This window comes from Moschus berezovskii, chromosome 7 (genome assembly GCF_049115385.1).
Source record: "Moschus berezovskii isolate FMDL1 chromosome 7, NW_MosBer_1.0, whole genome shotgun sequence".
Classification (NCBI taxonomy): domain Eukaryota; kingdom Metazoa; phylum Chordata; class Mammalia; order Artiodactyla; family Moschidae; genus Moschus; species Moschus berezovskii.
Genome location: NC_142466.1, coordinates 52,213,537 through 52,230,004, shown reverse-complemented (window position 1 = coordinate 52,230,004; position 16,468 = coordinate 52,213,537). Strand labels below are relative to the sequence as shown.

The following is a 16,468-nucleotide window of genomic DNA, read 5'->3' as shown; positions in this document are numbered from 1 at the left end:
GATGAGCTGCCAGAGACCCCCTAGCCATAGCCAGAGGCTGCACCCCTATCAGGCCTTTCCCTTCCATCACTTTTCTTGGTACCATTTTTTTCTTCACAAAAACACAGTAGCCGGCATGATTTGCATTGTGCCTCCCAGTTCCCCTTGGCCCATTCATATGTTCAGGCTTTAACCCCCAGTACTACGGGAGTAAGGGAGTTAGAGTAAGGCCGTTAGGACTGGCCCTGATTAGATATAACTGAGACGCTTATAAAAAGGGGAAATTTGAACACAGAGACAGGCACACAGAAGGAAGACACAGGGAGAAAATGGCCATCCACAAGCCGAGAAGGGAGGCCAGAAAGAGGTCCTCCTCTTACAGCCTCGGAAAGGGTGGACCCTGCCAACACCTTGACCTTGAATTCTAGCCTCCAGAACTGTGAAACAGTATATACAATTCTGTTGTTTATGCCACCCAGTTTATAGTACTTCATTATGGCAGCCCTAGGAAACAAATACAGTACTATTACTGGGATTTAGAAAGTTGGTTTTTGCGATGAACATTGGAGTACATGTGTCTCTCTCAATTCCGGTTTCCTCGGTGTGTATGCCCAGGAGTGTGATTGCTGGGTCATTTGGCAGTTCTATTTCCAGTTTTTTAAGGAATCTCTACACTGTTCTCCATTGTGGCTGTACTAGTTTGCATTCCCACCAACAGTGTAAGAGGGTTCCCTTCTCTCCACACCCTCTCCAGCATTTATTGCTTGTAGACTTGGATAGCAGCCATTCTGACTGTTTATAATAGCGAGGACATGGAAGCAACCTAGATGTCCATCAGCAGACGAAGGGATAAGAAAGCTTAGGTACATATACACAATGGAGTATTATTCAGCCATTAAAAAGAATGCATTTGAATCAGTTCTAATGAGGTGGATGAAACTGGAGCCTATTCTACAGAGTGAAGTAAGCCAGAAAGAAAAACACCAATACAGTATACTAACGCATATATATGGAATTTAGAAAGATGGAAATGATAACCCTGTATACGAGACAGCAAAAGAGACACAGGTGTTTAGAACAGTATTTGGGACTCTGGGAGAGGGTGAGGGTGGGATGATATGGGAGAATGGCATTGAAACATGTATATTATCATATGTGAAATGAATCACCAGTCCAGGTTCGACGCATGATACAGGATGCTCGGGGCTGGTGCACGGGGATGACCCAGAGGGAGGATAACGGGAGGAGGGAGGTGGGAGGGGGTTCAGGAAGGGGAACACATGTACACCCGGAGCAGATTCATGTCAATGTATGGCAAAACCAACCAATATAATATTGTAAAATAATTAGCATCCAATGAAAAAAAAAAGAAAGTTGGTTTTTTAATTTTTTAAAATAAGGACCTATATTTGAATTTTATTATGGTGGTGCTAGTGGTAAAGAACCTGCCTCCCAATGCAGGAGACTCGTAAGAGACACGAGTTCAATCCCTGGGTTGGGAAGATCCCCTGGAGGAGGAAATGGAAACCCACTCCAGTACTCTTGCTTGGAGAATTCCATGGACAGAGGAGCCTGGCAGGTTACAGTCCATAAGGTCGCGAAGAGTTGGACATGACTAAAGTGACTTAGCACGCACACATACTTAACCGTATATTCTGTTGGGAGCTACCACAAAAACTATAGACCCCTGCAGGTAGAGTGGCTATAATGAACAGCCTGTCAAGGACTGAAAATGAAAAAAGGCTTTTTCACCCCATGTTTGTTGATACGTCATTAAAGGTGCTAGCTAAGCAGTTAAAAGAAGGATTTTTCTGGGTTTAATCCCCAAATTGCCATAGGACTTACAAAGAGGGTCAAGTGTATATGGCCTTGATGGATGAGAATGGCATGCTAGGATCCTAGGGAAAATTAGCACCTTCATTTTTGTGTCTGATTGTAATTGCAGCCTCAACTCCAACTTGAAAGGTGATAGATGTCTGTCAGAGGGAACTGCCTTTGCTGTTTGAAGGATGTACCCCTGCCAAACATGGGTTCACAGCACTGAGAGGCTACCACAAAGTAAGTACACGGAGTGGAGACAGCCTCACACTCGCACTCAGATTTCAATTCCAGGACCTCAATCTCTCCTTATCCAGGTTGGTCAGAGGCATCTTCCTACCACTAGGTGGCAGCAGTGCCTGCTGCAGGAACGCAGTCTCATATCCAGTTCATAAATGAAGGTGGTAAGGTTCACCATAGAATCAAGTTCATTTTTCCTAACTGGGCAACCATCTTAGGGGCTCTTAGGGGAGAGCTTTCCCTTCCGTTTAGCACAGAAGGATTATAGGGTGTTCAGAGCTGAGGGATTCTGTTGACAAGCTGACTGGGTCTCAGCCCTGGATATGTGGGGAGATTTTAAAAATAGCAGTGCCCTGCTCCACCCTCAGGGATTTTATTTCTAATACACAATATGTCCCCAACATGTGACTGTATCTGTTAATACATTCATTTACCTGATACCTTTTTGTGAGGAGTCCACAATAATTTGAAAACATATATCCAACCTCACTTCCCTGGTGGCTCAGATGGTAAAGAATCTGCCTGCAGGGCAGGAGACCTGGGTTTGATTGCTGAGTGGGGAAGATCTCCTGGACAAGGGAATGGCAACCCACTCCGGTATTCTTGCCTGGAGAATTCCATGGACAGGGAAGCCTGGTGGGCTACATTCCATGGGGTTGCGGAGAGTCAGACACGACTGAGCGACTGACACACACACACACACATGCTAAAGAGCGTGTGTGTGCCCTTTTACGTGTCCTCAGTAAGGTGGGTAGTTGGTTGACTGTGTCCCCTGAAAATTCACATCCACCTGGAGCCTTGAAATGTGATCGTATTCAGAAATACGGTCTTAGCAGATATAATTAGTTGAGATGAGGTCATCTGGTATTAGGGTGGGTCCTAAATCCAGTGACAGGTGTTATCACAAGGAGAGGGGACACACAGAGAGTCACAGGGTGGCAGTGTGAAGACTGGGGCAGAGACTGGAGTACTGCAAGTGAACAGTGCTCGGGACCACACGACCACCAGAAGCCGGAAGAAGCCGGGGAGGACCCTCTCCTAGAGCCTTCACAGGCAGCAGGGCCCTGCCAACATCTCGACCTTGGACTTCTTTGACTTGGAGACACGTTTCTGTTGTCTAAGCCTCCCAGGCTGTGGCACTTTGTCATGGCAGCCCTGGGAGCACAGGCAGAGGCAAAGGGAAGCTGGCCTCTCGTCTCATCCTCATACCATCCGTCACGCTCAGAGGGGCCTTGCTGCTGCTGCTGCTGCTGCTAAGTCACTTCAGTCGTGTCCGACTCTGTGTGACCCCATAGACGGAAGCCCACCAGGCTCCCCCATCCCTGGGATTCTCCAGGCAAGAACACCGGAGTGGGTTGCCATTTCCTTCTCCAATGTGTGAAAGTGAAAAGTGAAAGTGAAGTCGCTCAGTCATGTCTGACCCTCAGCGACCCCACGGACTGCAGCCCACCAGGCTCCTCCATCCATGGGATTTTCTAGGCAAGAGTACTGGAGTGGCTTGCCATTGCCTTCTCCGACAGAGGGGCCTTATTTTTTACTAAGTGGACAGTAAGTAGGCATCCTCCCTTCTACTCACTTTTCCCACTCTTCCTCATGTCCCAGGAGTGCAAACGGTATGAAGGACAGCCCAGCTCAAGAGGTCTTACAGGTGTGATTTAAACTTACTTTCCCTAAAATTTTCATTTCCCTAAATTCTTTTGAATTTGCTTGTTTCCAGAAGGCTCAGGGCCTGGTAGACCCCAGGTTCATACCATTAGAATCTGTTCTTCCACAAACACACTCTTCCCGAGAGTTGAAAAGGCTTATTAGGAGACTAGCAAACACTGGTTTCCTATGATGAGGGAGAAGACGGAAATCAAAATCAGAGAAGCGACCGGAAGATTCTGGAGGGAGTGGGGAAGGAGAGAGAGCCTGGTGTTGAGAGGTAAAGACAAAGAATAACAGGGGCCCCCAGTGAGGGCCTGGATGAATAGGAACCTTAGGCGAGCTTGAGAGCAAAACCAGCCTTGAGAAAGGTGGAAAATCAAGCTGGCCTGTGAGGCCACGATTCACTTTATAAAGCCAGGACAAAAAAAAAACCCACAAAACTACCATAGCTCTGCAATCTGTCATCCAATTAACTGTGGGCCTAATTTAACTGAAAAGCCAGTATGCCTTTATAACTCCAATTCCCTAAGCTAATCCTTAAACAGCAGTTTAATGCTGTTTGTTAAAAAAAAAAAAAAATCCTACAGAGACCTAATCCAGACTGACGGGTTGCCTCATTAATTTGAAGCTGGCGTCACTCTTGTTTGAGGACGAATCCTTTCTAGGTGCCATGGGGTGCAGGCAGTCAGATCCATTTTGTCAGCTTTTCCACCTGTCTCAGAAATATTATTTGGTCACTGACTTAAAAGGATCAAACCCTCTTTGAAAAGGGCCCTATTTTTTTGCCCTTTCTGAAATCTCTTCCTTTCTCAACCATGTGGTCAGATGGTGGAAGAAACTGGCATTCTGGTGAAATATCTTATAAACCAAAGGCAGCCACTGCCTCTCTCCCCTATTTCAATCACACTAAGACCTACCAGAATTGCTGCGGCATCTCTGGTTGGTGGGGATGCTAACTCTCTGCTGAGAAGCAACAGAATTGCCACTGTTTCAAATAAATGTCCTTTGCAGCCAGTGCTGGCTCAGGCAAGGAATGATTCCAGAGACCTGACACTTCACATACAAGTCATTAATGTCAACGTCAGGAAAGTCAAGTCCAGAAATGCAGTGTCTCTTGCCAAAAAGTTCCACTGAGTTTTCTAGGATCCCCTTGACCTAATTTAAAGTGTCTTTCTTTTTCTCTCAAGCTTTTTTTCATAGATAATAGTATGATAAGCTGTTAATTCAATCATTTTCAGTTCTCTGCCACCCTTTGTCCCATGATCAAAGAGTATTATTAACCACCCTGAAGATACATTAAATAACCAAGCTGTCTGACAGCTGCACATCAGAATACTAATCGCCAATACTGGCATGGCTAAAAAAATGGCTTAACTGTTTCTTTGCCCACAGCTGTTTCTGCACTTCAAACAGCCATCTTGCAGAAACACACATCTGGATGACAGGGTGTATTATTGGGAGGCTGTTAATACGTAAAGTGCAAAGCAAAAAGGGCATGACTTCAAGACTAAATAACCGAAGCAAGAAAACTGTTATTTTGTGGCAGCCCTCTTTCACTTCTCTGTTATTTAATAAAGCACTTCCATTATCTCCTACCTACCCACCCATTCCCGGTTAGTCATAAAAAGGACACTCTCACCCACAACATTTTTCAGCTGCACTGCCTTCGTTGGTCATTCCTCTTTGCACCAACACCAAATGACAGCTACCGTGATCAGTGCCTTAGAATATCGGATGATTCAAAAAGTGGAATCGGGCCCTATTATGAAGATGGCATGATTGGCCATTTAAAATCAAGAGCCTGCTCATCTCTGCTGTATTCTTTTAAATACTCCAATCTGTGTCATCAACTCAAAATTCAGTGGAAAACATCTCTTTGGTCATTGGGCAGAATCTTAAAAAACACGATGATGTGAGTATTTGAAAATGAATCAGATAGCCTGGAACTACAGCGTGAGGATGAACGGCCTTTTTCCAAGAAATAACTAGGAACATGGAACCTGCACCAAATGCTTGAATGAGGATAATGGAACAACTAGCAGCCATTTAAGGTAACCTATCCTTTTAATTTTATGTCAAACTACTGGAAAAAGCAGACTAGCTAGCCTAATTTACATGCATATAATGGGATGCATCTTTTTATTTTTGATTGGAGGATAATTGCTTTACAGTGTTGTGGTGGGCTCTGCTGTACAACGTGAATCAGCCATAAGCATACATATACCCCCTTCCTCTTGAGCCTCCCTCCAACCCTGCCCCCATCCACCTGAGTAGGTTGTCCCAGAGCACTGATCTCAGCGCCCTGTGCTATACAGCTGCTTCCTGCTAGCTTCCTACACATGGTGGTATATATGTCCATGCTTCTCTCAATTCCCCCCAGTGCCACAAGTCTGTTCTCTCTGTCTGCATCTCTCTTCCTGCCCTGCAAATAGGTTCATTGGTATCATTTTTCTAGATTCCGTATATATGTGTTAATATACATTTTTCTCTTTCTGACTTAACTTCACTCTATAACAGGCTCTACATTCATCCACCTCACCACAACTCACTCAAATTCATTCCTTTGAATGATTACTATTCCACTGTATTTATGTACCACAACTTCTTTATCCATTCGTCTGTTGACAGACATCTAGGTTGCTTTCATGTCCTAACTATCGCAAATAGTGCTGCAGTGAACACTGGCTTACATGTGTCTTTGAATTATGGTTTTCTCAGGGTGTATGCTCAATATTGGTATTGCAAGGTCATATGGTAGTTTTATTCCTAATTTTTTAAGGAACCTCCATAGTATTCTCCATAGTGGCTGTATCAGTTTACATTCCCACCAACAGTGCAAGAGGTTCCCTTTTCTCCACATCCTCTCCAGCATTTATTGATTGTATATTTTTTTGATGATGGCCATTCTGACCAATGTGAGGTGATACCTCTTTGTAGTTTTGATCTGCATTTCTCTAATAATGAGTGATATTTATAAATGCATCTTTAAAAAGGAAATTTCTTATGTTGTCTGGTGTGCATAAATCATTTGCTTAAATTATATTTTAAAGAGATATAAACAGTATTGTCCATTAGTATATAAATAGTAGCACTAGCAACTGGTAGCACAACCAACAATTCTTAAAGGGGGAGAAACATTATAAGAAAAATTTATGTTTAGTTACAACACCTAGTATAATATCACCACAAAAACCTTCAACTGCCCTTTCAGTAAAGATGGCTATGATTAAGAGGATTCTAATCAGGTCAAGAGGAAGGGGAGACAAAGATGTTGGCAAGATTGGTTTTCCTTTCTGATGCTTTTCTTTGCCATCCATTCTTTCTTAGTGTGGAGGCAAATGAAAATATTGAAGGGAGGGCAGTGAGTTGGATCCTCTCAGATTGGAATAGCATGCAAAATAACCTCCAGAGTGAAAACACACTCTGGAAATATAAGTTAATGGTGCAGAATTTTCTGAATGTGTTGCTGCAAAAGTTGAAATACTGTGAAGGTTGATGGTCGAATGTGTGATGAAACTGCAATTTGAAAAAACAGTTTATAGCTATTCTGAGGGGGGAAAAAGAACACCTTATTTCTGGAATGCCTTGTAATTCAGAATAGGCCATGGCCAGTCAGAGCTGGAAGCGGTCTTAAGAGGGACTTAATGATCCATTTCATAGATGAGAAAACTAAGGACCAAAAAGGGTGATTAATTCACCATCAGTGATTAATGAGAGGCAGAGATAAGCATAGCATCTCAGTGCCTATTTCTAATTAATTCCTGTCTCGTTTGGTTCTGCGCAAGTAGAAGGGAATAAGTTAAAATACTAGAACGATGGTGTGGGAGACCAGTTCTGGGGATCCATGAGGTCAAACTATTTTCCTGTTAATACTAAGAAGTTATTTGCCTTTCTCATTCCCTCTCATGGGTGTGCAGTGGAGTACAGTCACGTGCTGGGTCATGCCAGATCAGTGTAGAAGCAACCCAGCTTCTTACAAGAGGGATTGAAAAACGTAAAATACTGCCACTCTTTTCACTAAGCTTATTTTCATTCTGAAAAATAGAAATTTTCATAAAAATATATTTAACATTTTGATAGTTGTTTCAAATCAATATTTTTGCAATTTCTCATTTTAATTTTAAAAATACAAAATATTGATAGATATAATCCACATATACAAAAGCTATTTGGGATCCTGAACTTTTAAAATATGAAGGGATCCAGAGATCAAAAGGTTTAAGAACTGAGGCAACAAAAACTTGAAAAAATAGAAAGGATGAAAGAGGAATTTTATAAAAACCAGAAATCCTCACTCCTTCCTTTTTGGATCCACTTCTCGCCTTCCTCAGGAGCATGATTCCAATGAGATGGATGATCAGTCAGGAACAACTACAGTGATAGGGGCTTCATGGGTTATAGTACAGTGATGGGGGCTTAGGTAGAAGCTGGATTTGAATTTTGGCTCTGCCACTTAAAAGCTCTGAGAACTGATCAGTTAAGGCCCAGGTTCCTCATCTGCATGAATGGAGGCAAGTAGAACACCTACCTTATGAAAGGGTTAGTGTAAGAAAAGCACTGGTATAGTGCCTGCGTATGGTATGTACCCAGTTTGGCTATTATAATTATTGTTCAAAATACTATGCTATGAAAACCTACTGAATGGGAGAAGGCATCTGCAAATGATATGTCTGATAATGGGTTATATCCAAAATATATAAAGAAGTCATACAAGTCAATTTATATATATATATATATATGAAACCTGATTTATATATATATATGTGTGTGTGTGTATACAAAGCTGATCGCCGAAGAATTGACGCTTTTGAACTGTGGTGGTGGAGAAGACTCTTGAGAGTCCCTTGGACTGCAAGGAGATCCAACCAGTCCATTCTAAGGGAGATCAATCCTGGGTGTTCATTGGAAGGAATGATGCTAAAGCTGAAACTGCAATACTTTGGCCACCTCATGCGACGAGCTGACTCACTGGAAAAGACTCTGATGCTGGGAAAGGTTGGGGGCGGGAGGAGAAGGGGACGACAGAGAATGAGATGGCTGGATGGCATCACCGCCTCTGTGGACATGAGTTTGAGTGAACTTCGGGAGTTGGTGATGGACAGGGTGGCCTGGCGTGCTGTGATTCATGGGGTCGCGGAGAGTCGGACACAACTGAGCGACTGAACTGAACTGATACATATAAACAACCTGATTATTTATATATAGATTATGTTGTTTATATATATAAACAACCAGATTAAAAAATAGGCAGAGAACCTGAATAAGCATTTTTCCAAAGACCTATAGATTGCCAGTAGGCATATGAAAAGAGGCTCAACATCACTAATCGTCAGGAGAATGCAAATCAAAACCACACACCTGTCAGAATGGCTGTTATCAAGCAGCCTTGTGAGGCAGGTGTTAATTCCCTCTTTTGGTCAATAAGAACACAAAGAGTTGCCAGAGCTACACCGAGTCCTTGCTCAAAACCTGCCAACCCCTACCTTCAGTAGGAGATAACATAAATCTTTGAAGTCACAGGATCCAGAGATAAGAAAGGAAGTTATAAGGAGAGAAGCAAAAACAAAAAACAAAAAAACCCAGACAGAACCAGCAGGGACCAAGATGGTGATAAATCTGACCTCAAACAGACCCTGAATCTCATTAAACACTGATTTCACTGCGTTAGTGAATTAAATGACATACCCACTGGTGGTCACAACTGGAAATTAAGGACCAAAAAAAGATAAAAAGAGTGGCACCCTACTCCCTCAAAACTCCTGTCCCTTCCCACAGAGACTACTGCACATGCCTCCAATCAGCATTCATCTCATTGCGCCCCCTTTTTTCTTTACTCTAGAATCAAACCCTTCTCACCACACGGGTGCGAAGCTGATCTGTGAACTATATTCTCACCTCTCCATTCTTCAGCCATTGAACAAGGCTTGCACTGCACTGATCTCAGCTTTGGCTTCATTATTTGGCTACATGAACCCATATGCCCCCACACAAGTGGATACAGTTGAGTCAAAATAGATGTTAGTTTGTGAAGAATGACCCCGAGGTGCCCCAGTGGGCTTCAAGGATAGGGGATTTGTTCTCGTTACACATGGTGATTTAGGATTTTACCCTCGATATTCTTCTGTGGGCTGTTCTATAAGAACTGTGGGATGACATCATTTGTGAAAAGGCATACTGTTTGTAGAAGTGATGAGGTGCCATTGTTTCTTTTACAACTCAAATATGCCTTACCTTACAGAACTTGTTCTTGTATGAGCCATGGCCTGGATCCATTTGTAAATGAGGAGGAAAAGAAGGGGAAGAAACCAGATATTACTTACTAAATAGACATCAAGCACGGAGGCATTATCATCTTGCATTTCCAGAGGACTGGGCTCAGAAGTCAAGTAGATGGTCCCCTCTTCCAAGGTAAAGGTGGAACTGGAAGGTAACCCTTTACTGGAAACATAAGGAAGAATGATGAGCATGTAGCCTTCAGAACAAAATCCAAGGACCCCTCCCAAGTGGTGGCTGAGGTGGGTAAACTTTGGGGGAAAGAAAAATGTGGGGTGTTTGAAGGCGACAGGGTCACACCCAGAGGCATGCGCGCTTATGTCTGAAGGATCTGGCTTTACTGGCAGTGCTTTTTCTCTGTCAGCTTCAGTGCATGAGACACTCTGTATTCCTGAGAGGTGATCTGTGGGCCCCGCGCTTTGTGAGGGTGGACTTCTGGCAATCTAGAGGCCCATCTCCAGCTCTGAATAGTTAGCTCTCACTGCTTAAATCCTTTTCTCAACAGTATTGATGTTTTTCTAGCTTATAGAAGATAACCTGATCCCTCATTAGCATTGACGATTTCTTTCTTCAAACCAAAAAGTGCAGCAGAATCTCCTTGGGGGCTTCTGAAAGCCCAAACTCCCGGGCCCCACCCCCAGAGTTTGATTGGGTCTGACATGGAGCCCATGGTAACAAGCTCCCAGGTGATGCTCTTGCTGCTGATCCAAGGCCGACAGTTGGAGTAATAATGAATTACATAAATACAGAGTTCTGTATCTTGTGCTTTGTGAGGACAGTTAAGATGGACCCTTCCTAACAAGGATAACAACAAAAGCCAAAGGAATTCAGGTAGACAGTACTGGAGAGTCCTTTATGGAAGGGAAGCCACCTTGTTTTGTCATAACCAGTGGTAAGTAACTGGTCCATTAGTGTAAAGAATCTGCCTGCCAATGCAGGAGATGCAAGAGACACAGGTTCCAGCCCTGGATCGGGAAGATCCCACTCCAGGAAGATCCCCTGGAGTAGGAAATAGAAACCCACTCCAGTATTCTTGCCTGGAGAATTTCATGAACAGAGGAGCCTGGTGGGCTACAGTCCATGGGGTCCTGAAGAGTCGGAAAACGACTAAGCACACACACACAAAACTAACATTCAGTTCAGTCGTTCAATCGCATCTGACTCTTTGCGACCCCATGGCTTGCAGCTAACATTGACAATGCTTAAATTGGGAATTTAGTGGCTCAGGAATGTACAGTCTTCCCCCCTACTGAAATAAAAGTTAGTTATATTTTTAACCTGTGGAACTTGTCCATGTGATGGTTTTCAGGAACAAAATATCTGCACACAATGGTGGAAGAGTCTGATACTGGTGTTGGAAGAGGTGGGCTGGCAGCCACATGGGACAGACCTGGCTGGGGCATTGCCAGGGCTCCAGGGCTGAGAGCAGGAGAGGAGAGGTCTGGCCTCCTCACTCACCTCCCCATCACCTGGACCCATCACCCCTGGGGGCTGAGCTCTCAGCTCACTCCATTGAAAACTCCCACCCAAAGTCACCCCCGGGGCTTCTTGTCTGAGCTTCCCAGATAGACAGGTGACTTACTGAGGACATTATACTCCTCAGTCCTCCATCTTCTGGGCATGACATATAATTCTACTTCTGTACTTACCTATTAATTGAAGATACATGAATAGAAGTTCTAAGTTCTTCAATATTAAAAAAAAAATTCTCAAAAGAATTATATGGATCTTACGAAATCAGGTTCATTTGTAGAACACATAACACAAAACTGTGAGAATCCAGACTAGTAGTAAGAGGAAAGGGAAGCAGGGAATCTCCCACAGGTTTTCCATTTGGTGATATTTCAGAATTTGGAAACTCAGGGATGAAAGCCACTTCACTTTGGCTTGATATAATTTCTCTTTAAATTCTAGACACAGAAAAAAAAGCCCTCTTGCTTTTCAAAAACCCAGGATGGGTTATACAAGGTGGGAAACTGAGTGTTTTGATTGATTTTTAAAGATCAAGGTGAATGTGGCCTCTTTCCACCAAGCTATTGACTTTATATTGTAAACCTTTACAGATTGCTTGGGTTAAATAAACCATCAGGTTTCAAGGGATGCTGTTTGGAGAGGTACTGAATGGTAATGAATGTTGCTCAGGTTATTTTCTGGATCAAGAGCAAAGATGCTGTGATGGGTTTTAATTGGCTTTTGCCTTCTGACTGCTAAGATGCCACTCACTAATCCCATGGGTAGGGAGCAGTCCAGCCTGGTTAAGTCTTATGAGAAAGATGAATGCTTGATCTACTTAAACATCAAAGCAAGAAACAAAGTGGTTGCAAAATATGTATAGTTCACATTTAATACAATTAAAAAATCTCTAATGGCTTCTGGGTTATTTTATAACCATAATTACTTAATGAGGTTCAAATCTAAGCTTCTTTCATCTTGTTTGATTTTTGGTCATGATTTTAAATTATTTCCATCCTAAGATTAACGGTATAACCAAGATATTCTAGAAGTGTTTTTTCTTTTTAAAGTTTAATTTTTTAGTAGCATACCACCTGTAGTATAAAATATAGCAAAAAGTAATCCTCCTCCTCTTTTTTTTTTTTGGTCCTTCTGTGATTCAGAGTTCACCTCCCTAGGAGTAAATCCTTTTTGTAAGTATTTTTCAACCTAATATTTGTTTTACTTTTGGAAACTATGAATGAGTCACTAGCATGGTTAAAACCAAATACAAATAGAAAAACAATTAGTTTTCTTTGGGTTATGAGCTTATGGTCAGTTGCTCAGTTGTGTCTGACTCTTTGCAACCCCATGGACTGTAGCTCGCCAGATTCCTCTGTCTATGGGATTTTCCCAGCAAGAATACTGGAGTGGGTTGCCAGTTCATTCTCCAGCTATTTTAGCTAAAATATAATAGATTACAAAGAAAATACTATATTTCCTTAATACCATATGGTCAAATTTAATAACATCCATCAAGCATATTAAAAGAAAAAACCTTCTGTTAATTTACCCTGTTTTGCACATGTTAGAATAATATCATATCTTAGTAAGAAGAATATTCTGAGCATCCTTAAATTTGGTGGACAAAAATGAGATATCCAGAGTATATTAAAAAACTCTTGTAGTACAACAGTAAAAAGACAACTCAATTAAAAATGGTCATAGGCTATGAATAGACATTTCTCCAAAGAATATATACAAATGGCCAATAAATGCATGTCAAGATGCTCAACGTCATTAGGAAAATGCAAATCAAAAGCACAATGAGATACCACCACAGTCACTAGGATGACTATAATAAAAAAGATGATATGGAAAAACTGGAGCCCTCCTACATTGCTGATAGGCATGTAAAATGATGAAGCTAGTTTGGAAAACATTTTGGTGAATCTTCAAAACCATACAACTCAGCAATTCCACTCCTTGGTATATATGTAAGGAAAATGGAAAAATACATGCCTACACAAAGAATTGCACATGAATGTTCACAGAAGCATTACTCATAATAGACAACAAGTGGAAATAACCCAAAAGTCCACCAGTTGATGAATGGATAAGTAATTCATACAATGGAATATTATTTGGCAATAAATACAGTAAAGTATTAAATATGCAGCAATATAGGTGGACCTTGGTAAGTGAAAAAAAGCTGGTCATAAAGGAACTCATATAGAATGGTGGAGAGATGCTATATTGCAGGCTGGGGAAGCTGGGGACCATCTGCAGTGTCCCAGGGCTAGCATTGCTGCTACAGGAGCAGAGACCTCTATCCTGGAGGATGGTCTGCCTAGAAAATGCAAATTGCTGGCCCACGGACCCAGGCTGGCTGGGAGAAGTATGTTTTGGGCCCAAAGAGATTTTTTTTTTTAATTTGAATGATTGCTAAATTAAATAACAGGAAATTTCTACAAAATCCAGTCTTCCACGGATTCTAATGAGAAATGAGATGGGCAGGCAACTCCAAGCCCACATTTGTGAGTAACGATGAGGCTGAGGCATGTCCTCGCCATTATTCCAGGGACCCTACTGCTGTCTTCTGCATCACACACCTGGCCTGTTCTCGCCATTGGCATCATCTCTGCCTGGTCGCTGTGTGTGTATGTCAGCCCAACATCCTTACTGCACTGTATGAAGAAGCTGAGGCTTGAGAGGCATAGTATCTTGTTCAAGGTCACACTAGAGTTGAATAGAGCTAGAATATGAACTTTGTTTTCCAATTAAACACCTTTTCTGTGGTCACCCCTGATGAAATTTTAGAAATCTGCCACTGCAGAAACTGAGGGAGCTGCCTAGGAGCTTGAGGAGCATTCCATAAACCAGCAAAAACAAATGCGGATTTGATGCTTGATGTGAGCTGTAGAGATCTTTTGTTTGAGAAGAGTTATGATGGCCAGAGAGGTTTGGGAAAAGTAAGTAGGCAAAATATGCTGTACAAAGCCACATATTTATCTTTCTCAAAAAAGTTAGAATAGAATTACCACACAAGCCAGCTATCTTATTTCTCGATATATATACCCCAAAGAACGGAAAACAGGGTCTCAGAAATTTGTTCCCTTGGTGTTATGGGCTGAACTGTGGGCTTCCCCCCACATTTATTTCTTCCCTCCATTTATATCTTTAAGTCCTAACCCCCAGTACTTTAGTATGTGTTGGTAATTTGGAGATAGGCTCTTTAAAGAGGTATGATTAAGGTTAAGTGACATAATTGGGATGGCTCTAATTCAATATGATCTGTGTCCTTACGAGAAGAGGAGGAGGGCTTGGACACACAGAGGAAAGACCATGTGAGGAGGAAGAAGTCGGCCATCCACAAGCCAAGGAGAGCCGCCTCAGAGAAAACCAACCTCGCTGACACCGTGATCTTGGACCTCGAGCCTCCAGAACTGTGAGAAAATAAATTTCTGTTGTTTAAGCCACTTAGTCTGTGGTACTTTGTTATGGCAGCCCTAAAATTAATACATCAATTTCACAGCAGCCTTATTCACAGTAGCCAACAGATGGTGTAATTTCACCGGCTTCCTCATGTAAGTAGTCAAATTCAAAGAAGAAAGTAGAGGGCGATTGCCAGGGGCTGAGGGGAGGGTGAAATGGGGAGTTGTTTAGTGGGCAAAGAATTTCAGTTCTTCAAGATGAAAAAGTTCTGGAGACTGGTTGCACAACAATGTGAATGTACTTTGAAGGTTGAACTATTCACTTAAAAATGGTTAAGATGGTAAATTTTGTGTTATGGGTATGTTACCACAATTTTTAAAAAGTAACATATTAAAAATGAATATCTGATAGTTAACAAGAATAGAGGTATATAAGCTTCTAATGTTTTAAGACTTTAAAAAGACATGTAAACATTTAGCCCTGTGTAAATAATTGGGCATTTATAAAGTCGCATTAAATGCTCTTGGAATAATCTGACATTAAATAGCAAAAGCTACGTAACCAATTAATCTTTTTAAAAATATTTGTTATCTTCATTATTCAGTGTGTACTGAGTGATATCCAAGTATAGAACTAGCATTTTGCTTCCCTAAAAATCTCAGATTAAGTCCTATTTGCTGCCCAAGAAAGGATGGGAATAAACTTCAGGGAAACAGATACCTCAGCTGATAAGGCATTACAGGCATGGCTCAGCTGGGAAAAAAATCTGCCTGCAATGCGGGAGACCTGGGTTCGATCCCTGGGTTGGGAAGATCCCCTGGAGAAGGGAAAGGCTACCCACTCCAGGATTCTGGCCTGGAGAATTCTGGGTGGCAGAGTCAGATAGGACTGAGCGACTTTCACCATCTTTGCTTTGAATTCTGGCTTTTCCTCTTAGCTGTATATGCAATACTGGATGTGTTTCTTAACCACTCCAGTTACTGGAAACTACAGTTTCCTACATGTAAAATGAGAATAACAACACTGAACATGCAGGATTACTGGAGTAACAGCAAACGTCCAACACAAATACCCATTTTTGCACATTATATTCTAGGTGCCAGGATGCAGTAGAGATTAAACAAAGATCTCTGACTCATGGAACTTACATAGCATTGAGGAAAACAGGTAATGAGAGGAAAATACCTAAAATATATAGTATGTTGGTCAAAAGCACTAAGGAGAAAAATAAAGCACAGAAGAGAGAGAGGTGAGGGAGCAGCATAGACCATTCCCAAGCACAGTTTCCCTGCTCTGCCACTGGAGTTTTCAGGGCCTTAGGCATGAGTCAGAAACCAGGGGACACATCCAGGTCCCCTCTGTCCCATGGGGCACTATCAAGGTCTCTGAAGCCTCACTGAAGCCCCTTTCCCTGGGTAGGGACAGGCACAGGCACCTCAACTCCCTTATAGCTCTTTCTAAAGATCACATTCAAACTGCCAACTCTTCCTGGCTTCTCTAACTTCGCTCAAAGACTGTAGGTAGTCAGCTAAATGGTTTCTGACCACTTCCTTTACATGTCCTGCAGTCTCACACCTTGCTTTTGTTTTGGGTCTCTGCTGAAACTGATAGTCAAAATACTTCATTTTAACATTCTGCTACTGTT

General features: G+C 42.2%; 1 protein-coding gene and 1 long non-coding RNA gene across 8 annotated transcripts in view; one reads left to right on the top strand and one right to left on the bottom strand.

Annotated features, from left to right (window-relative positions):
• LOC129557636 (uncharacterized) overlaps positions 1-14,831 on the top strand; it is a 129,642-nt gene extending 114,811 nt beyond the window's left edge. For 3 of the 5 annotated variants that reach the window (XR_008686251.2, XR_016037835.1, XR_016037832.1), the window contains exons 2-5: positions 1,925-2,037; positions 9,923-10,199; positions 12,573-12,602; positions 14,701-14,831. This is a non-coding gene — a long non-coding RNA (uncharacterized LOC129557636). Of the gene's footprint in view, positions 1-1,924; positions 2,038-5,575; positions 5,736-9,922; positions 10,200-12,572; positions 12,603-14,208 lie in introns of all 5 variants that reach the window. The other 2 variants (XR_016037834.1, XR_016037833.1) reach the window with 2 other exon arrangements.
• Positions 1-16,468, bottom strand: part of PIP5K1B (phosphatidylinositol-4-phosphate 5-kinase type 1 beta) — a 356,657-nt gene that overhangs the window by 17,229 nt on the left and 322,960 nt on the right. The window contains exon 14 of one of the 3 annotated variants that reach the window (XM_055428357.2): positions 10,005-10,122. In XM_055428357.2, coding sequence (XP_055284332.2) covers positions 10,005-10,122 — 118 coding nt within the window. Of the gene's footprint in view, positions 1-9,447; positions 10,123-16,468 lie in introns of those variants that run through there. The other 2 variants (XM_088837923.1, XM_088837922.1) reach the window with 2 other exon arrangements.